Raw genomic sequence first — 23,256 nt, forward strand, 5'->3', positions numbered from 1 at the left:
CATGTTTTCATGGTGCTCATTTCGTGCACAAGGGAATTGGCATGCTGGAGCACGTTTAGGCCTCTTTGTTCCATTGAAGAAAAAATTATAATGTTTGCGCATACAAGACAATTCAGTACAATTGTGTCTTCTTACTTTGTGGGAACAGTTTTGGAAAGGACCACATGCAGGTGTGTTGGTCATGTGGTCATCTGTCCAGTTGCACTAGAAACTTTTCTGACAACCAGTCATCATGTTTGGCAATCGTTATCGCAGCACTGTCATTTACAGTATGGTGAGTGACATGGTATGGAAAAAACTCCCATGATCTCAAGAATTTACTCATGGATAATGTGCAAGTGAGTTAAAGCCACAGAAATAGTGATTGCCGTTTGGGAGGATATGGGGTGGTATCAGAAAATTTAGAGTTTGGTAACACTCCAACAGAAGACTACACGCGTAGTCACAGGGAGCACCGCCCTTAATAAGTCAGTGTGTATATGGCGAGCTGTACAACTGGTGTTATTCTGACCACCTGCGCACCGTGTCACTAAGCTCTCATTACACACGGGTTTCTCACCGGAAACATGATCTCGCTTCCGCACCCACCCTACTCGGCACATTTGGCTTCTTCGCCCTCTTCCCGAAGATGAAGATCCAGCTCGCAGTTTTTTTTTTAACACCGTTGCGGAGATCCGGCGCGAATCGCATAAGATGCTTGACACGCTTCGGAAAAAAGACTTTCTGGACACATTCCAGAAGAGGCAGAAACGCTAGGAGTGCTGTATTGCTGTGCAAGGGGACTATTTTGAGTGTGATAGTGTGTAAACGTAGATAAATAAAGTATTTTCTTGTAAACAGAGAATAGTCTTTGATACCACCTTGTATCATGGGTAAGAGTCACAGGGATGCAGAGTTGGAGTGTAAGTAACACGGTAGTTTGAAAGAGGTAGTTTGCTTCTTCACTCTGGACACTGTGCCATGAAAATGCACTTAAAGGGACTTTTCAATGCTTTCTCCAAATTAGCGGTCATGCAGTCATCTTTGAAATTGCTCAGGATGGCTAGAGAAGCAGCGTCTACAGGTCAGGGCCACAAGCTGTCTTTGATTTTTATGCTGGCCTTAAATGTTTGTTGATTTGTCAATTCCTTCACCCAGACAGCACTATCATGCTTCAGGGCTAAAATGTATCATCTAAAACCCGTAAAAACCTCTTTTGAAATGCCAAACCCATTGCTCATGCTGCATCACAGGGCAGAGCAACACAATTTGTGGAAAGCACCAGATATACAATCTTCTTCCAGTGGTAGAAACCATGTAGTTAAATTAAGATACAGTATGTAATATATGATACCAGTAAAAGTGTCCGTTTTAAATTTTCACTTAAGTAAAAGTACAAAAGTGCCTTAAAATGTACTTAAGTATCCAAAGTACTATGATTTTTTTACTTAATCAACCCAGTTTATGTGAAAAGACTCTTTTAATCTCAGCACAAACACTGATTGATGTATATTAAAATTATCATGAGCCCAAAACTCTCTACTCAACTACTTAAAAAAAAAAAAAAAAGAAAATCACACAAATGATTGCGATGTGGCGAGTTCGAGGAGTTTCTTCATCATTTATTCCTTGTCCTGCTTGCTGCTGAACTGTATGTTGATGTGTAGGTACACCAAGCGCCAATCAAAACAAGTTTAAAACAGAGTGCGCTCGACCCTGATTGGTGGCTTGCTGCGTGATTGAGTTTTGATCCTTATAAATAAAAAGGAACGACCGAATTCGCAAAATGAATTTGAGTAAAAAGTGAGAGATTTGACTTTTAAATGTAGTGAAGTAAAAGTCTCCCCAAATGGAAACTCTTTAGTAAAGTACAGATATGCAAAAAAAAATAAAGCTACTTATGTACAGTAATGAATTACATTTACTCCATTACTGTCCACCACTGCATTCTTCTGTATACATGAGCTTACAGATGTCCATGATTGATAGTGTTGCTGAGATGACAGGAAATCTGAATATGCCAGACTCTATTTCTTTGACTGCAAATAGAGTGATGGTTGGCAACCCCAGTGTTTGCGATTTCTGTGGACTGTATTGTTAACTGTATAGGGTTTAGTCTAGTCTTCAGATATCACTGCTAGTTTCTCTTGTTCAACAATCATTACAACCTGAGGAGACCGAGTTTTGGGTTCCTACTGTTAATTCAGAACTAAGACCATGATATTTAGAAGAATCCAGGACGCCATCCATCTTGTAGCATGTTGCACAAGCAAAGCAATGCTGAACGCATGCCATTCGATCTTCCCTTCATCCTTCTGCTCTAATCTCTTGCTTCGCCTGCCGTGTGTTTCTCTCGTTTTTTTTTGTACCCGAGATCAACTGTTTCTTTTACTCTCCCTTTTCGTTTCCCTCTCCTCTTTTCCGTCTGCCCTTTTTTATGAGTAAGTAGAAAGGATTTGTGGAAAAAGCATGCGGAGACGCTTGATTTATTCTGTCGCTAATTGAAGCGTACACTGGCGGGCCCACCGGTGCTTCCACCGGTTAAACGTCCCTCAACACACCGAGCTCAAAAGCTTCCTGTTCCACTGGCTGCACTCTGCATTGGCCAGCCTGCCTCCATCCCCCACGATCTGATCTGGTAAACAGGCGTGTGTTTTTTTTTTGTTTTTTTTCTCCTAAAACAGGTCTAAATGAGCGTGTAAATGTGCGCGCGCACAGGCCGTGCGATTACCACGGCAAGACCGGACAGGCCGAACTGTCCCAGAGCTCTTAGAAGAATAAAAGAGATTTATGATGGGTTAGGTGGCTTGGGTTTCCCTTGTTCAAACATGAAACTCCTTCTCTCAGCAGCTCTGAAATGTGCCTCTTCCTATGGCCACTTCACAGCTTTGGACAGCTGCAGCCTTTGTTTATGTTGGAAAGACATTAGAAGTTTCCAGAAATATTTCCATCCTTACACAGAAACCTCTTCCTTTTTTTTTTTTTTTTTTTTTTTTTTTTTTTTTTTTTTTTACACAAAGCGGTTTATAGTAAGAGATCAGGAGTTTGAACTGGGGGGGGTCACCGTGTCCATTGCTTTGGAGTAAGTCAGTTCAACAGCATCATTGTCGTAAGTCCATGCTGCAAGTACGACCGATGCGATTTCATAATAGGACAAGGGCAGAAATGTTGCTTTTTAATAGATTATTAATTCAGAAGGTGCTCTTGTGTTTGAGATTGAGGTGAAAAAGGGAGATGTGTTTGAAAGTGGATAAGAGGATTTAGAATGGCAGGGGGCAGAGAGCTGTGAGTGATTCTTGTAAAGCTAAACACATTTGTTCTCTGTTTTCTTTCCCCCTCATGCAGAGGCACCATATTGGCGATCGCAGTCTGTCTCTGTGTAACATGTTTCTGGATGAGATGGCCAAACAGGCTCGCAACCTCATTACCGACATCTGCACGGAGCAGTGCACCCTGAGTGACCAGGTCAGTATCACCCTACCCTCCTGCTAAACGCACTGAACATCATCTTAGACAAAGTCACCCCCATTCTTAAACTTACAACTTAACTAACAGCCCTGATAAATATAGTTTTGTTTATCCTTAATTTTCACATTTAATACAATTCTTATATGCATAGTTGCTTTCCTTAACCACCACTAATGATCCTCATGATCTTTCTTTACCAGTACTACCCAATAAACCCCAGATCTTCCTTAACCAGTAGTACCCAATAAGCACCCAGATCTTCCTTAACCAGTAGTACCCAATAAACCCCAGATCTTCCTTAACCAGTAGTACCCAATAAGCACCCAGATCTTCCTTAACCAGTACTACCCAATAAACCCCAGATCCTCCATAACCAGTACTACCCAATAAACCCCAGATCTTCCTTAAACAGTACTACCCAATAAACCCCAGATCCTCCATAACCAGTACTACCTAATAAACCCCAGATCTTCCTTAAACAGTACTACCCAATAAGCACCCAGATCTTCCTTAAACAGTACTACCCAATAAACCCCCAGATCTTCCTTAACCAGTACTACCCAATAAACCCCAGATCTTCCTTAACCAGTACTACCCAATAAACCCCAGATCTTCCTTAACCAGTACTACCCAATAAACCCCAGATCTTCCTTAACCAGTACTACCCAATAAACCCCAGATCTTTCTTAACCAGTACTACCCAATAAACCCCAGATCTTTCTTAACCAGTACTACCCAATAAACCCCAGATCTTCCTTAACCAGTTCTACCCATACACACTGTAAACACTTACTTTTTTATTAGTAACTACCTAATAAACACCATGATCTTTACTTAAACCCCCTATTAACACCACTATATGATTATTGACCATTTGGCCATCAATACTAGAACCTCTTAAATGACCTCAAAATCAGTTTGCAGCCTTTTTTATTATATTTGTTAGTTATTTTAACATTGTAGTGAACTTTAGACTCAGAAGCTGTCTTGGCTAATCAGCTCTATTGGGGTAAGGAAGACATTTTGTTTTTCATGTTTGGTTGAACGTCTCCTTTAATGAACTCTGACTGCAAGATTGTCCTTCATGCCTAATTATCATCTTATTTAAGTGGCATGTTACCAGATGAGAAATGTGCTGACTTATGAAGGTTTCTGCTGCCTTATGTGGAACAAATTTTCTCTTTGGCAACCTCGCTTTTTTTTTCTTTTCTTTTCTATTTTTTTTTTTTTTCTTCTTCCCAAAAATTGCTTGAGGAGCTTTAGGAAAGCAAAACTTCCCCAGATGTTCTCCGCTCAGCCAGGAGCATATATCATTCCCTCCCCTCCTCTTGAGATAATGCTCAGAGATCTCTTCTCGTCTGTGTGTTTTTGTAATAATATAAGCAAACAGGACAAGGACTTGTAACTCTTCCAGAGTATGCTGCTCGTCTCTTTGCTTGCTCGCGGTATAAAAAAAAAAAAGTGAAGGGCGCTCTTTTTTTTTTTTTTTTCTTTTTCTTGTTTCCCCCTCAACCATGCAGCTACTGCCAAAACACTGCGCCAAAACCATCAGTCAGGCCGTGAACAAGAAGTCCAAGAAGCAAACGGGGAAGAAAGGAGAGCCAGAGCGAGAGAAGCCTGGAGTGGAGAGCATGAGGAAGAACAGATTGCTCGTCACCAAGTAAGCAGCACCCGAGTCTCCATGGCACATACACACGTACATGCAATCATTGGTGGACTGATCAGTTCAACACGTTCAAATAGGCAAATTCAACTACACACACACACACACACACACACACACAGAAAATCTCAAAAACAAAAAAAGAAACTTGTGTGCCAGTATCAGTTCATAATCCATCCAAGTTCTTAATCCATCCTGTTGGTGGTCTCTGCTACTTAATCAGGCCTCCCTGGATCACACACACACACACACACACACACACACACACACACACATGCACAGATCCTCCACCCAAAAGAAAGAGGATAGTCCTTGATCCCTGACTCAAATATCCCACTTCCACTGAGGCATTAATATATAATGAGCTCAAATACATCTTTAGCCATGTTCTCTTCAAGGCCAAGCTTCAGTTTGTCTCTTTAATCTGAAGAAAATGAGTTTTTAATGCTGCCCGCTTTTCTGACTGCATGGTTTTCCTTTATGTTCTTAGCTTGGATAAGCTGCACACAGCCTTGTCGGAGCTTTGCTTCTCCATCAACTACGTACCCAACATGGTGGTCTGGGAGCACACCTTTACCCCGCGCGAGTATCTGACCTCCCACCTGGAGATCCGCTTCACCAAGTGAGTCGCTCCTTCCATCTGCATTAAACTTTCCTATTGCAGTGGGATAACTGCAGCATAAGTGTAGGGGGTGTAGCTCTGCATAGTCCTACTACAATTACTGTTCTTTATTTTCTTATGTATCACAGCGTAATGAGACAGCGTTCCACAGAACCCTAGTGTTACATAAATACATCACACAACATGGAGCTACGTAACAGGACACAGAGCTAAGAATGTACTCGCCATATAAAGTGCATCGTGTGGGACAGATACACAAAACACAGTGATACAGTTCAATGTGCAAAAAAGAGAACTGTATACAGGTGTACTTGTAAATAAACACAACAATTGAACGCAAAGGTTACAGCAATAGATGGTATGGGTATGGGGTAGTGTGTTGTCATTTCTTTATTATTTATCACATTATGAAAAATCTATGATCAGACTCTTGATGTCACACAAATGAGGATGGGTTCCCCTTTTGAGTCTGGTTCCTCTCAAGGTTTCTTCCTCATAACATCTAAGGGTGTTTTTCCTTGCCACAGTCGCCATGGCTTATCAGGAATAAATGCACACCATTCACCTTTAATGTTAATTTCTGTAAAGCTGCTTTGAGACAATGTCTGTTGTGAAAAGCGCTATAGAAATAAACTTGACATTACAGTACATCATTTAGCAGAAAAAAGCAATTAATCTCCCAACTTCACACTATACAGTGATCAGGCATAACGTTATGAGCAAAGTGAATAACACTGAGTATATCTTCATCATGGCACCTGTTAGTGGGTGGATTTATTTATTTATTAGGCAGCATTTTGTCCTCAAAGTTGACGTGTTCGAAGCAGGAAAAATGGGCAAGCATAAGGATTTGAGGGAGTTTTACAAGGACCAAATTGTGACGTCTAGACGACTGGGTCAGAGCATCTCCAAAACTGCAGCTCTTTTGGGATGTTTCTGGTCTGTAGTGGTCAGTATCTGTTAAAAGTAGTCCTAGGAGTGAAGGCTGAACTTCTGTAGCTCAGATTGCTGAAGATGTTAATGCTGTGAATGTTTAAAACAGGTCAGCACTGTTTTGGCAGCAAAAGGGGACCAACACAATATTAGGCAGTTGGTAATAATGTTATGTCTGATCTGTGTGTGTATAAACGTTAGATAGAAGGTTGTTAGTGTTTTAAGTTCTTCACATGGTGGACCACACATCTAAAATAGGAACGGAGAGCAAACTAAAGATGCCGTAAGACCATCTCAGCTCCCGTTTCAGCCTTATCTGTAACATTAAGTAAAGCATGCAGCTCTGTAAAATCTGTAAGGTTTGATGATGAATGTTCCTTTTGTGCTTGAGCTCCTCTCATACCTCATAAGGTCATGCGTACCAGTCAACCCAAGTGGGCTTGTTCTCTGATATTTTTTCAAGGTGAAATCTATTCTCGCTTACATGTTGCGGCAAAAACGACATCTTGCCGACACCCATTTTTACATCCTGGCATCGGTACTCCCAGTACTCTTGTTATCCTGTCCTCACTGTTAATACGGCTTCTGTCTGTTACTTTTCCTCGCAGGGAGGTTTTACTACGTTTTATTATTCAGAAAAACATGCAGCTCGCTTGTTTAATTAAACCGCGAATTGGAAAACGAGCGTGAAGGGACCTTTCGTGCTTTATTGTTCCACCTGTGATTTATTGGCGCAGCTGTCAGGAGTTCGGTTTAGAGTCCACTTTTGACGTGGCTCCAAATCCGAGGCCCTGTCCAAGCACATAAACACGCGCTGAGGAATAACAGGTATTTTCCACAGCGGGGTTCAGAAACTCTGACGCGTTTAGTCTGGCCGCGTCCGCGAACCCTTCAAATCGCTCGTGCGTCTTTGTCGACGAGGGTCTATTAGCACTGCTTCCTACGACGCCTTTTTCTCGCCTTTCTGTAGGTCAAACTGGGTAAAAAATGTTTTACTGCAAGCTCCTTTTCCAGGTTTCCCAGTTCAGAACCAGAGCCTTTTTTTTTTTTTACTTTGTTGCCATCACTGTGGGAATGCAATGACGCCAAACTACATGCTGACGTGGGAAGACCCAGTTAAGAAATTGTTTTAATTGCTAGCAAAACTGTGGTAAACACTGCTCATTGATCATCCATAATTGATAGTAGGTGTGATCCCGAAGATTCGAAGCTTCAATAGGAGGATCCTGATTCGACTCGACTTTCACAGAGGCGTTATGAAACCAGGATCAAACCATTTTTGTTAAATGCCTGTGCTCAATGTCTGATTCACGTAGAACTACCGATTTTATACATTTTATACGAAGATAATACACGGCCTATTATAACGATGATTGTAAATAAAAGTGTCAAAATAAATAAGAAGCTTTTAATAAATATTGTTAACATGCGTGAATCTTTCCGACCCCCTGTGACATATTTAACTTACACTTTCCATGATCCCTGACCGACACAGCAGCATCTTTGGGGCAGGGGTTAAACAATGTCTAAAAGATTCTAAATTAATAATGGAAATTAATTTTTTGTTTAATTGCATGTAATTTACTTACATTTATTTACCGGTACTTAAAACGCGAGTTCGAGTTCATATACTTTCTAATTATTTAACGATTGCCTTTCGGTTCAAGTGTTTTTCAATTGCATGCAATGTGCTGTTGGATTGGTCGCTTGCCAGTCATTTTTATAAACACATCCCCAATGCCCCTTTGAAACCCCATGAAGAGAGGATGCGTGTTTATAAAGTTGTAACTTAAAAAAATAAATAAATAAATTAAATTATTAAAAAAAAAGCAATTTTATGACCGTCCTCGTTAAGGTCATTTAAAGTTGCCATTTAAAGGCTCTGCCATGGAGGAGCTGGTGTTGAATCTAAAATGATCTCAGATCTCAGTCTAATTTATTGCTCAGTAGCTCCTGGTTCCACAACTCCAACACAAGTGTATATGACTGAAGAAAAGACATTCCTCATAATTACACTCATGATATTTCTCACTCTCACTGTTTGTAATGTTTTAATGGTTTATAATCATAATCATGTTGCCATTTAGGTGAGGACTGGATCCTTTTTTTAAATCTGGGTCCTCTCAAGGCTTCTTCCTCGTACCATCTAAGAGAGTTTTTCCTTTTCACAGGCTTGTTCATTGGTGATAAAATACAGCTACACATTAAAATATTCAAACACTTTGAATACACAATAACTTATATTTAAAAAAAAAATACGTTCTGTAAAGCTGCTTTGGGACAATGTTCATTATGAAAAGTGCAATAGAAACAAACTTCAATTTTAAATTAAGCTGCTGATGACCTGAACATAGGTTTAAATAGATATTTGAGCAAACGGATCTTCTATTTCTCCAAAAAAAATCATTTAGCAAATCATGCATTTAGAGGACTTGTAAGTATTTTTAATGAAATGTGATAAACAGTGCAAAGATAATGCAGGCTGGGTACCATGTTAGTAGAAGTGATTGCTTTGTAGATAAGATGTTGTACTTCTGATCCGAGGGTCATGGGTTCAAATCCCAGCACTAGCAAGCTGCCACTGCTGGGCTCTTGAGCAACGCACTTAACACTCAATTGCTTAACTGTGTAAAAGGAATATAGCTACAAGTAGCTTTTGATAAGTGCATCTACCAAATGCCATAAATATAAATGTTATATCAGCAAGGAAGTTTAGTTCCACTGTTATTTCCTTATTGCATGAATGATTTAACAGAATACTCAAAATATATACAATTGTTTAGCCCATTGTTGAACTTTTGAAAGTAGTTCAGACAGTAGTCCTTCATGTCATGAACTGCAGAAAAGAATGTGCAAACAGTGTTTCCTGGTCATGAGGCATAAAATTATTGTATTAAAGATGCAAAAAAAATAATCAAATGGCATTGCCATGCTGTGGTTTTTGTACAGGATATAAATCCATTTGTGCTGTTTGAGAAAGGCAAACATTTGTATGCCCTAATACATGCTGTCAATCTTTACTGAAACTATGGCATCGTCTTGCTCCTTTTAGGTCCATAGTTGGAATGACCATGTATAACCAGGCCACACAGGAGATCGCAAAGCCTTCCGAGCTCCTGACCAGCGTGAGAGCCTACATGACAGTGCTGCAGTCCATCGAGAACTATGTCCAGATCGACATAACCAGGGTGTTTAACAACGTGCTGTTGCAGCAGACGCAACACCTGGACAGCCACGGAGAGCCGACCATCACCAGCCTTTACACTAATTGGTGAGACGAACAGTCAGATATTTGTTAATGGTCTTAAAAGTCCTAAATTCTATGTTCTAGGTCTTAACAGATCTTAATTTTCCGAAGTCTATGTAACCTATGAACCATTGAAATGCTCCAGCAGCACTTTAGAATGTTTTTGTTTGTTAGTTTTTGTTGTGTTGTTGTTCTCTCTTTCGCAAGGCCAAATATAATAAGCTGTATTACGACTACAAATAAAACCACTATGCAACAGCCAATCAGCTTTGTTGTGATACAGGGTTTTTTATTCATTCTCATAGGTTTTAATAAGGTCTTTAAAAGTCTTACATTTGACTTTTTAAATTTCTGCAGAAACTCGAGTGTTGTAACTCTGCCTGTACAGTTAAACAAACTTCACGTTTGTGTAATTTTAATTATTACCAAAAAAAAAACTTCGGAGTAAAGCACTGAGATCTGCTGAAGAGTGTTGCTAACAACTTTAGACACATTGCTATAGCTGTACCAGCAGTACATCATATGGTATACCTCAAGGCTCAGTATTTGGACCTATAATGTGCATGCCGAAATCATTGCTGGGATTAATATAGATGACAGATGCCAATGTGCATTGTTTGAATAAATACATAAAACTTTGTGATAGCAAGAATAAATATATAAGTTCTACTACTTTAAGCTGTGAGCGAGAACAGGCGTTGGGAAATCAGTCCATATTATAAACCCGTAGCCTTACACCCCGCCAATAAATAGTGTGTTCAAAACCATGTTTACGGTGTTGGGATTTTGTCTCCTATAAATTACAAATCAGGTCAGGTTTTGATGACTATAGGTAAAACTATGTTCAAGGTCTGGTGTCGTCAAGGACTTAAGGTGATGGTCAGATGTTAAGATTTTACGAAAGATTTAATAGTTTTACAGTAAAATTCTGAAGCAGAAATACTATCAGAACCAGTTTGTTATGGTGTGTTAACTCTTCTCACAGGTACCTGGAGACTTTGCTCCGGCAGGTGAGCAATGGCCACATAGCTTACTTTCCTGCCATGAAAGCGTTCGTCAATCTTCCAACCGAGAACGAGCTCACCTTCAATGCCGAGGAGTATTCAGACATTTCTGGTAAACGTTTTAAAACCGTTCTGATTGTTTAAACATTTTTTTTTTTCCCACATTATTTTGGACTTCATGTTCAGAAGGACCGTTGGCTTCTTCTTTTTTTTTTTTCACAAATCAAGCATCACGGAATGTGTAATTTTACTGATCTGCTGTTAGTAGTGGTCTAAAATGTCTGTCCTCTGTCTCTGTTAATCAGAAATGCGGTCACTTTCCGAGCTTCTGGGTCCATACGGAATGAAGTTCCTCAGTGAGAGCCTGATGTGGCACATCTCCTCCCAGGTGGCTGAGCTCAAGGTGAGGACAAGCTAATGGTGAATTAAGTGCCTCAATGTACCTATGTCAAGTTTAAGTGTTAGGTATTACATCTTATAGTGCTTTAGTCCACTGAAAACAACTGCTTGAGGATATCAAGCATGTTTTAGGTGTTTAACATGATGTTTGAGGTGTTAGAGCTCTGTCTCTTATGTATTACCGGCCAAAATGTCCCCATGTGTGATTATCAGGATATGTTTCGATGACTGCCATATCATCCAACAACTTGTGACACCGTTATTTCTAGCCAAAGTGTCTTCAGGGTCAGTTATTTTGAAGATATTAAAGGATGACCATGTGTACTCAGATTTTTTTTAAGAAATGGTCAGGTGTCCCTAAGTAATTAAAGGTCATGGCCATGTGTTTGCAAATTCCTAAGGGTAAAGGTCAGGAATGTATAAGATATTAACGGTCAGGGTCATGTTTTCTACGATTTTAATAGTCTCGTGGCCATAAGATTTTAAAGGCAATGGTCAGGTGTCCCTATGATATTAAAGCTCATGACCTTGTGTCCTCAGATTTTCAAGGTAATAGTCAGGTGTTCTGAAGAAATTAAAGGTAATGGTCATGTGTTAGATTTTTAGGGTTAAAAAGGTCAATTATTATTAAGATATTCACAATCAGGGTCATGTTTTCTCAGATTTTATTGGTCTCTTGGCCCTAAAATGTTAAAGTTGATGGACAGGTGTCCTCATATTTTAAAGGTCATGGTCATGTGTCTTCACGGACAGTGAATTTACATGATTTAAGGTGCTGATTTGGTGATCTCTTGCACCTTATATGTTAAAATTTGAAAGGTGATGTGTCCCTGAACATGATGATGTGTCTCCAGGTCTCTAAGTCATGATCATGTGCCTAAGATAGTTCACATGTCCTGAGTATGTCCAGGTATTACTGGTATTGTGTCTCTAGGTGCTGAAGATATTAAAGTTCATGGTGAGTTTACCTGCAGGTATTAATTGTTTAGGAAGATCTGGAGAAACCCAGCACTAGTTGGTCTGCTTCTTTCTGTTGGCTCTTCCAGCTGCTCAGTGTGTTGTTTATCTGCCTGGAAGCAATTAAAAGCTTTCCCTCTAATTCCCCAATGATATGATTCCCAGAAACAGAAAGACTGATGTACCTGTAACTAAGCTCCCCCATGCCACCCCACCCTTACCCCTGCTTCTTAGGTAACACATGAGATCTGTCAACCTCTAATGAAACACCAAGCACACACGCTTTACACCATAAAGATGCTATTCATTAATAAAGTTTACTCTTTATAAAGTCGTCCTGTTCTAAATAGTAACATGTATTGTAGATCCTTCATTTGCTGGAGTTGAGAAAACACTGTCCCGGTTGAATATATGTATTTTTTTTATTTTGCAATGTCGTTTGAATGTCAACATGCTGCAAAAATGTGAAAACCAAGCCCGATATTATAATCAGATATTCTCCCGGTGGACTGTTGGAATTTGCGAAAGATTTGTTTACAAAACATTTGACATGCAACCCTTTTTCGAAGGACAGTTTTGACTATCCGATGTGTTTTTGGTGTGTGTGTGTGTGCTGGGTGGGGGGGTGTGTGTGGGTTTTTTTTTTGGGGTGTGTGTGTGTTCATGGTCCTACGCTCTACACAATGCAGTTTTCGCCTTAATGGGAAACATATTTTAACATGAGCACTCATGTGGACGATGGTGTGAAGAAAGTGTAAATTATGCGAGCCGGGTTCATGATCTATTTTACATAAAAAATGAATTCTATGATTAAAATGAACACAATCAGGCGCTTACCTCATCTTTAGAAGGGTTCAGGGTTTTTAAATCCAAAACTAGGGCCAAAAATAATAATAATTTGGCATGTATTTTGACGAAATTTTTTCTACAGAAACTGGTGGTGGAGAACGTGGAGGTTCTGACCCAAATGAGGACCAGCTTTGACAAACCTGATCACATGGCAGCACTCTTCAAGAGACTCACATGTGAGTTACTCGTAGATCATCCGGGGACAAAACTCTTGAGTTAGACAACGGCTTGTAAATGTGCTAACTACGCTACAGCTGCATGGCTTAGCAAAGGTCTCAGGGTTTCAGTATGTATGAGGAAGGGTTCAGGTCCATTTCAGTGGAGTCATTCAGATATTGGTTTTAAAAGAATGACTGATTTGTTAATGTTAATGTCAGATTTCTTTTTCTTTCTTTAGCTGTGGACAGTGTGCTCAAGAGGATGACTATCATCGGAGTCATTCTGTCCTTCCGCTCGCTGGCACAGGAGGCGCTCCGGGATGTAAGTGGGACTCCATCCCCTAATCGTTGTTTCAGGACACAGCGACTGGGTGGAATAACTAAAGTTTCATCTTTTGGGTTTTATTGTAATATTAATAAATACTGCGAGTGGGGACGGTGGTAGTGGTTAAGAGTTTGTACTTTGAGGTCATGAGTTCAAATTCCAGTCACACCAAGCTGCTGAGGCTCCTGAGCAAAGGAACCCAATAGGGAATAAAATAGTGAAAGGGAGAGCTCAGTAGTTACGACGACGTACTTCTTATCAGAAGGTGGTGAGTTTAAATTGTGGAAATGGACTAAATGCTCATCCAGGGACTAGAACCGATATACACACACAAACACACCGTCCCAATCAGGCATAACATTATGACCAGTAATGTGAATATCACTGATTATCTCTCCAGCATGGCACCTGTTAGTGGGTGGATTTATTAAGCAGCAAGTGAACATTTTGTCCTCAAAGTTGACGTGTTAGAAGCAGGAAAAATGGGCAAGCGTAAGGATATGAGGGAGTTTGACGACGACCAAATTGTGACGTCTAGACGACTGGGTCAGAGCATCTCCAAAACTGCAGCTGCTGTGGGATGTTCCTGGTCTGCAGTGGTCAGTATCTATCAAAAGTGCTCTAAGGAAGTAAAGTGGTGAACCGGCGACAGGGTTGTGGGGTCGTTGTTGATCCACATGAGGAGAAGGTTGGTTCATGTGGTCCAATTCAACAGATGAGCTAAAACTGCTGAAGTTGGTCTGTTTTGGAAGCAAAAGGGGAACCGACACAATATTAGGCAAGTGGTCATAATGTTATGCCTGATATATATAATTATTTTCCTCTTCACCCCATGAGTCTACATGGCTGCGGCTTACACCTATCCAAAGACTCGAAAGATACTATCGTCAGAACAAAGCATGATCTGACAAGCGTAATGTGTTTTAATACAGCAGTGTACCAGTACTTATGAGAAAAGGCTAAACATGGCAACAACTGGTATCAAATCTGGCTTTTTCTTTTGCTAACATGACATTGCAGGTTTATACATTGCTTTTTGTATTACGTATAATATAGAGACAGTAGAGCCATTCTGTTTCTGTCCTGTGAAGGTTCTCTCCTGCCACATTCCTTTCTTGGTCAGCTCCGTAGAGGATTTTAAGGATCACATTCCTCGTGAAACAGACATGAAGGTAACAACCTGCTACTTAGCAACGTGCACACATACACGGACTGTACAGGCAGAGGTGACATTCTGGGATGTTCTGGTTCTCAGGTGGCTATGAACGTGTACGAGCTGTCCTCAGCAGCAGGTTTGCCCTGTGAGATCGATCCGGCTCTCGTCGTGGCTCTGTCCTCTCAGAAGTCTGGTAAGCAGTGAGAAAAGCAGTACATGAATCATTTATGTAACAGGATTCCAGCTACAGGAGTCTGTGGGGATCAAAAAGAAACCTGGAATTATTAAAAAAAAATAAAAATACATAAATGGAAAATTTGGCTAGTAATATGGAAACTTGATAAAGCTTGATATATTTCCTTGGACTTCCATTGGTGCTGAATTAAAACGACTGACTTCAGAACACAGGTGTCAGATCCGTTTCAGTATCTAGAGCACTCTAATTTAAATAATGATAGCTTTAATATGAATAATAATAATAATAAAAATGTCAGTGCTGAGTACGTAGAAGTACGTTTTTTTTGTCTTGGCCAGTTGGAGTCTCATCGTTTATAAGACTGATCTCCACTGTTTACTGTCAAAACAGAGCGTCCACGCCAAACTCCACATCACCAACTCGCTCCCAGAGGGTTGTTCTAATACAAATACGAGTTAATTGTTGGTGATTAGCAGCGTTTTTCTTGGCCCATCCACCTCAGGGCCTGCTGAGAGAGAACGCTTTGCTCCTAGCGCTTTCTGCTTTGTCACTTTTGGAGCTGAAATAACGGTGTTGCGAAGAATCAGGGTGGAGTTTTTTTTTTTCATTGTGATAACAGAAAACATCAGCCCCGAGGAGGAGTACAAGATCGCCTGCCTGCTGATGGTGTTTGTGGCCGTCTCCCTGCCGACCCTGGCGAGCAACGTCATGTCTCAGTACAGCCCTGCGATCGAAGGTATCCATGATGGGGGGGGGGGAGTAGCTAAGGGTATAACGGTACACGTATTCTTTAAAAAAAAATTCGGTACAGGGCTTCGTGCAATCAGAGTAAAATCCCTCAGGAACATGTTAAGTGGCGGACCACAAGATTGTTTAGTCTCCGTTTCGCACTATGAGCACGTCACACGTGATTATCGTTATTGTTAAACTTGAAAACATACACAACGGGGGTATAGAAAAGAGACTAGAGTTAGCGCAGTGTCACTGTGTCTGCACACTCCGCACCGGATATAAGATTCGCAGTCCGTTGTTTTGCACGTGGGCAAAATTGCCACGATTTCCGCTTTGACGACGTTCAAACAACGAATAACTAATGTAGATTATTTAATTACATTTTTCCATTGTTTGATTTTATTTAATCATTATAATTTGTGGCAATTTAATCGATTACTCAATTTAAGATATACCTTTATTCGTCCCACAGTGGGGAAATTTCTGCTTTACAGCAGCAAAGAAGAAGAAAAATGTGCAAAAATATAAAAAAAAGAACGATAATACAGTATATACAACACAATGTATAAATACAAAAGAAAAAAATAAAACACCAATAAGTAGTGACACTATCAAACATATTGCATGGTTTTAAATTAGTTGTTATTGCACATTAATTGCTTAATAAAACTGGTATTGTTTTTATTGCATAGTTAAACACAATACTAGTGTATATCAATCAGTATAATAAGTGGTATTGCGTTAATTTGATTTATTAAATTTTATTTTGTATAAAATATTATTTTATATATTATTTAACCGAACAGGCATTTTATTTAAAATTGTTTAATAAATGTTTATCAATTGTTCACAAATGTTGATAATAATAAAATAAAAAATAAAAAAAAAGAAAGAAAAACAAGCAATTTTGTTTTTTGCATTTCCCCCCAAACCGTACTGAAAATTGATTTAAAAACCGAAGGTACGTACCGAACCGTGAATTTTGTGTACCGTTACACCCCCTATTGTTAGGCAATATATTATCAGCTGAATATTTATAAGTGATGACTTAATGAAAAATGGTTCCTGGTAGGGAATCAGTGTTCCATAGAAGGTCCATTTCCGGACCCATAGTAATCTAGTTTTATGTAGACAAATAAAAAGCTATTCAGGTGATTTTATAAGTGTGCTCTGATGTGTTTTAGGACACTGCAACAATATCCACTGCCTGGCGAAGGCTATTAACCAGATCGCTGCTGCTCTCTTCACCATCCATAAGGGCAGCATTGAGGACCGCTTGAAGGAGTTCCTGGCAGTGAGTTCACCACGTCTACACGTTTATTTTAAAACGTCACCACCTTTTTTACTTCGACCGGCTTCATTTATTCGTTACAGCTGCTCTTAACAAGCACAAAGTCGAATCATGCGTGCGGTCGTTCTCGAGTCAGATGACGTGTGTTTGACAGGAGAGGAAAAACAAACAAAAAAACTCTCAAGGACTAAAATAGCATCTCTCACACACACACACGTTTCATTCTCTGCCTGTTTTCTCCCTGTTTTTTTTTTCTTTCTATAAATGTAAAATTAGTTCTGTATCCTTCTCACTGCTGTCTTTTTCCGTAAATCTTACAAAAAAGCACAACTCTCATCGCATTTTAGTCAGATTTCTATAATTAAACTGCACCATCACATCATTGATGCATTAAAATACATTATATGAATCAGTGTTTATTTCCCCTTTGATGTTTGATAAACACGGATCTGTTGAGTGAGAAGCCGGAGATGAGATTTGTGTTTAATTATCATGTCTCTTTAGGGAATATGTCAGAGCCTGATAACTGATTCGGGTATACACGTAGGGGGAAAGTAGGCGGAGCCTCTTTCAGTGCTTTTTTTTTTTTTTTTTTTATCGAATTGAATCTAATGGTCTGTGCTATGCTTTGTGCTCGCTCAGCTCGCTTCCTCCAGTTTGTTGAAGATCGGCCAGGAGACGGACAAGACGACCACCAGGAATCGCGAGTCTGTTTATCTTCTTCTCGACATGGTAAAACCCAGCACCACCACCACCATCTTTCTGTCATCTTTTTAACTGCTGTGTTACAGTGCATCCGGAAAGTATTCACAGCACTTCACTTTTTCCACATTTCACAGTGTCATTATGGGGTATTGTCTGTAGAATTTTGAGGAACATAACGGATTTGGAATAAAGCTGTAACGTAACAAACTGTGGAAAGAGTGAAGCGCTGTGAACCCTTTCCAGATGCACTGTACTCAGTTTCTTTTAATTTTATCACCCCACTGGACCTGATTGAGACACTAGCATATGGAGACTTCACCCATATCAGCAGTTGCACCAACACCAGTAGCACCACCATCAATAGCATCATCACCACCACCATCACCATCTTTGCCATCCCCTTTACTGCTCCATTACTCCATTTCTTCTGAATAATCATTTCATCCCCTCACTTGATCTGGTTGAGACACTAGCATATTGATCCTTTACCCACATTTTGCATCATCTTTTAGAACCGGAGATGAAATTTCACAGCCGTTTGTAGTGTTTATTAAAAGAAAACGCACGCAGCTTCGTGGGATTTCTGCTCGATGATCTGTCTGCAGTCATGCAGTCCGTATCTGTCGTCTTGTGATCAGAGAGGAGCTTGTGTGGGATTTGTCTGAGGGATTAGCGACTCTTTGAAGTGTAATCTACAGGCAGCAGGGCTCTGGTGGGTAATGGAAAGTGATCAGGGTCTCGATTAGGCTGAGGACATGTTCGTGGGTGTCCTCCACCCAGTGCCAGAGCTGTCTCATACACACACACACACACACACACACAGAACACAGAACACCATGGCAGACTGGCAAGCCCACCACCAAGCCCTGAAATCTGTTCTCACATGGATGTGTGTGTGTGTGTGTGTGTGTGTGTGTGTGTGTGTGTGTGTGTTCCAGATTGTTCAGGAGTCTCCATTCCTCACCATGGACCTGTTGGAGTCGTGTTTTCCATACGTGCTGCTCCGGAATGCCTACCACGCCGTCTACAAGCAGTCAGTATCCGCTTCTGCGTGAGAGCTGATGGTTACATTCCATACACACACATACGTACACACACACACACACACACATACGTACACACCCACACATATGTGTACACACACAATTTCTCTCTGTTCATTCTCAGTCTTAATGATGCAACACTTCGTATGGGATAAAAAAAAAAAACAGAGAGAGAGATAGAGAGCCGTAACCAAGCAGGTAGAAGATCACGGCTATGAATTTCATTCATCAAATTCCAGTAACACTAAAAATAAGTTTTGATGTTTTTCTTGTTTTATTATTATTATTTGTAATTTTTTTTTACCTTTTTTTTTTTTTTTTTTTTAAGATTGGGATGTGGAAAGGGAATTTGCAAACGGTTAAAAAAAGAAAAAAAATAAGGAACAAGTATTTGGTTGTGTGTGTTGTGTGGGTGGGCTCGGGTGAAGTAATGAAGCACCATGTTATGCTAAAAAAAAAAAAAAAAAAAAAACTGTACAACACTATGAAAAGAAACACAGTGATTTATTTCGGTGTCGTCTCAGCTCTAATCTGTGTGGGTTCCTGTGCGAATTCCTCTAATAACTTTCATTTCTTTTTATTATTTTATTCTCTTTTGACACATTTTGCCAAAATAACGATGACCTATAGCATCTCATTTGATTACGCAAAAATGTGGGTAACTACGTGTTCTAAAAAAGAAGCCTATGGTGGTGTTTGTATAAAGCATATTATAATTTTTTAACTAACTTTTTCGTGATGCTTCGCAGCATTCCGAGACTCCATCGTAACTTTGTGTGGTTATGATAAACATTCGTACATATTTATTGAATGTTTATAAGTTGAATCCCCACCCAAACCCCTCCCCTCCATTTCCCTTTATTTCCCTTCTACCAATTTTATATATGTTTTGGAAATGTTTTTTTTTTCCTTTTTTTTTTTTTCTTTTTCTTTTTTTTTTTTTTTGGAAATGACCATGTATCTTCCATAACATTAAATAAACATTGGGTCATATGCACTCGACCCGTCTGCTGTCCTCCTGCTTCCAGGTTTTCTGTCCTTAATGAGTCGAGAAACACAGTAAAAAAAAGCAACATTTAACATACATTTTTTAAATCAGGTAGCAGAGCCCTGGAGATGCCTCAAGTCAAAAATAATAATTAACACTACATACTACACCGATCAGGTATGACATTATGACCACTTGCCTAATATTGTGTTGGTCCCCTTATGCTGCCAAAACAGTTCTGACCCTTCGAGCATTAACACCATTAACTTCTTCAGCGATTTGTGCTCGTCTGTTGGATGGGACCACACGGACCAGCATTCTGTTTTTTTAATAGAAATGGTCAAACACAAATGCTGCATTCATTGCGCATTAATAAAGTTTGTGATGTTAAAATGATGGATGGATGGAACGAACCTTTTCATAGATAACATCACACCCTTCACTAATGCTACTGTGATCCTATAATTATTATATTAATGTAGATGAGCGAAAACACTGAGGCGTCACTGCGGTAACTTAAAGCTGTTCATGTACACTTTATAAAAAGAAAATTGTGGACACTTGACTATTTTGAAAATCCCATTCCACATTTGATGTTATTCTCCACTCTTCTGAGAAGATGATTCACTAGATTTTGTGGAGATTTGTGCTCATTCAGCCACAAGGGTGTGAGGAGGCCTTCAAGGAGGTGATCAGTGGATTTGAGGTCAGAGCTTTATAGCAAGCAATACAATTTAGTGCTGAAAAATTAGGAGGCTCATACACCTGGCTGGAAAGGTTAAGTATCCCAACACATTTGTCCATGTAGTGAATTTTAATGAAAATACACAAACATCGCAGCTTTCCTTTGCAGCAATACATTAAGGAATCCAAAGAAGAAACCATGATATTGTTCACAAAATACGATATAATCAGCAGGACATAATCATACTTGGAATTTCAGCAGCTATAAATTTGCAAAAAGTCATAGAGATTTTGGGGAACAATGAAAAAAATAAACCGTTCCATTCTTTTTAATTAAGAGCTTAACATAATCCATGTTTAAATCAAATGTTTGAAAAGCAATCACGCTGAGGACTTACTGTGATATGTTTTTCGTGCACCACTGCAGCCCGGACTTGCTGACAGCGTTTAGAATCGTACCCACACACTTCTTGGCAAAAAACCTTTTCAAACCAGACCATGATGGAGGAAACTTTATTTTTACCCCGAAAGACCACACCTGATTCATATGGGTCATCAGTTCCTCTGGTTAGAACACCAGGTCAGCCACACTGGCAGCTGATGAACATGCTTAGTCAACACGTCTACATCCACACCAGCTGCTCAGATTCTAGTCAATTAGTGCAGGAGGTGTTTTAACAAGGCGTTAACTGTTCCCATCTGTCATGAGGTGATAAAAGGATTTGGTCTAATGAATGCAGGTGTCAATAGCAAGCAAGCAGAATGGCGCAATTCTGATCAAATAAAGATCAAGCTAGAAAAAAAAAAAAAACCACTGTGTTATTTCAGTCATTATTCCTAAATCAGATACCAAAATAATGTACTATTCTGTTTAATATTCAGTAAGTTATCATCTCTTACAGATGTGAGCATGAGCGTGTCAACATTGTATGGACGGTAGGATTGAATTTTCTTTTCACTTGAACTAGGAGACTCAAACCTGTTCCAGCATGACAATACCCCTGTGCACAAAGCCAGCTTTATGAAGATCTGCTTTACATGGACTGGAGGGGAAGATCTGCTGTAGAGCTCTGACCTCAACCCTATTGAACATCTTTTGGATGAAGATCAACACTGTCTGCACTCCAGACCTCCTCACCTCACTTACATCACTATTGTAGCTGTATAATAGTGTGGTATTCGTATTACAGTACAGCGAGTTGCCTTAGATTAGATTAGATTAGATAGATAGATAGATAGATAGATAGATAGATAGATAGATAGATAGATAGATAGATAGATAGATAGATAGATAGATAGATAGATAGATAGATAGATAGATAGATAGATAGATAGATAGATAACTATTGATCGTCACAATATACGTAGAGAAATATGGGAAATATAATTTAATGGTTGTGTTGATGGTCGATATACAATGTTTTATTGGCTAATCTGTGAAATATTACACATTGGTTTTTATAAATATATAGTTTTGGAACAATGTTAATTCCCATTATCGCCGGAACAAATCGCAGCTTATCATTGTAACTTTTACATGACGGAAAACTAGAAAGCGCTGACGATGGAGACGTTACATTAAGATCTATTGACAAAGTTTCAACAAACGTGTAGTATTTATATGAAGCATCTGCTTCACACTGTTGCATAGAAACTAGAAACGTTTAGAACTATTTCATTCATATACATGTATGTTACTCACTGAGCTTAATAAATCCATTCATCCCAGTTCTTTGTAATTGGAGATTGCTCCAAGAATCCAAGGATGGATTTGGACTGAAATTCATATAAACAGGCTGCTACACCAGCTCAGGACCACCCATCAGTAAAAACAGTGCACCTCAACAATGATGGAACTGTAATGAATGGACATTCGGTGACTCTTTAGAGTCTGGTTCTTCTCAAGGTTTCTTCCTGATACCATCTCAGGGAGTTTTTCTCTGCTGCATTCGCCAATGGTTTGCTCATTAGGGACAAACTTATAGGTACTAAACGAATACATTCCGAATGTATAACATCTTTGTCTCTGTAAAGCTAGGACTGTCTATTGAAAAAAATATTGCCATAAAAATGAATCTGAATTGAATTGATTGAAATGACTTATGTTCCAATTTAACACCCCCCCCCCCCTTTTTTTTCCCCGGCTTCTGACCAATCAGATTTGAGAATCTGCCTTCACAAGCATGTTATGCTTGTAAGCTATTACCACTGAATATGTCTCAGTTGAACAAACCTTTAAAAAAAAATTTTTTTTAAAGTCCGCTCCATTAGCTCATGTAAATTTTTTTTTTTTTTTTACTGTTTTATAAACTCACCCACACAAACGTGTGTTTAAAACTGCTGGGAGACTATTAAATGAGTCAGCACAGTGCAGCTGTTTCTTATGGAGGCTACAGAGGAGCTCTGTAACACTGAATCTGCATCTGCCCTTAAACACAACTGCTCAATTGTTTGTTAACTAGCTGTTTTATTATTGAAAAAAGAAAACAGCTTTGTTTGGACAGCTTGCTCTATTCTGTCTAATTTAAGGTGACATCAGTAATGAATGCAGCGTCAGTAGTTGCGTTACGTCTTCCACAGGTCACTAGAGGACAGGTTGGACATTGTAGAGTGAATTCCTGCTTGTTATTTATGTTCATTTGTAACTTCTATGGGCAAAATCTTTTCTCAGGGACTGCGGCAGAGCTGCGAGTTTGTTTTTCAGTCTTTAATCTTAAATACATTTCATCAGCCGAAAGCTTTATTCAAGTCTGGAATATAAGAATTTTTTCAAATGACAATAATAAGTCTTAAAATGTGACTTGGACAGATGGATGAGAAGTTTTACTTATTATGATGAGATTTTATATCGAATGAA

At 39.4% G+C, this 23,256-nt stretch overlaps 1 protein-coding gene across 5 annotated transcripts in view; it reads left to right on the forward strand.

Annotated features, from left to right (window-relative positions):
* nckap1 (NCK-associated protein 1) overlaps positions 1-19,742 on the forward strand; it is a 66,893-nt gene extending 47,151 nt beyond the window's left edge. For all 5 annotated transcript variants that reach the window (XM_083536946.1, XM_083536949.1, XM_083536948.1 and 2 more), the window contains 14 exons: positions 3,325-3,444; positions 4,968-5,107; positions 5,601-5,732; positions 9,718-9,936; positions 10,898-11,028; positions 11,222-11,319; positions 13,204-13,297; positions 13,519-13,601; positions 14,696-14,776; positions 14,860-14,953; positions 15,576-15,692; positions 16,873-16,982; positions 17,622-17,711; positions 18,623-19,742. In XM_083536946.1, coding sequence (XP_083393072.1) covers positions 3,325-3,444; positions 4,968-5,107; positions 5,601-5,732; positions 9,718-9,936; positions 10,898-11,028; positions 11,222-11,319; positions 13,204-13,297; positions 13,519-13,601; positions 14,696-14,776; positions 14,860-14,953; positions 15,576-15,692; positions 16,873-16,982; positions 17,622-17,711; positions 18,623-18,739 — 1,626 coding nt within the window. In that variant the 3' untranslated portion in view covers positions 18,740-19,742. The remainder of the gene's footprint in view (positions 1-3,324; positions 3,445-4,967; positions 5,108-5,600; positions 5,733-9,717; positions 9,937-10,897; positions 11,029-11,221; positions 11,320-13,203; positions 13,298-13,518; positions 13,602-14,695; positions 14,777-14,859; positions 14,954-15,575; positions 15,693-16,872; positions 16,983-17,621; positions 17,712-18,622) is intronic.
* The last annotated feature ends 3,514 nt before the right edge of the window (positions 19,743-23,256 follow it).

The sequence above is a fragment of the Silurus aristotelis genome, assembly GCF_946808225.1.
Source record: "Silurus aristotelis genome assembly, chromosome: 3".
In the NCBI taxonomy this organism is placed as follows: Eukaryota; Metazoa; Chordata; class Actinopteri; order Siluriformes; family Siluridae; genus Silurus; species Silurus aristotelis.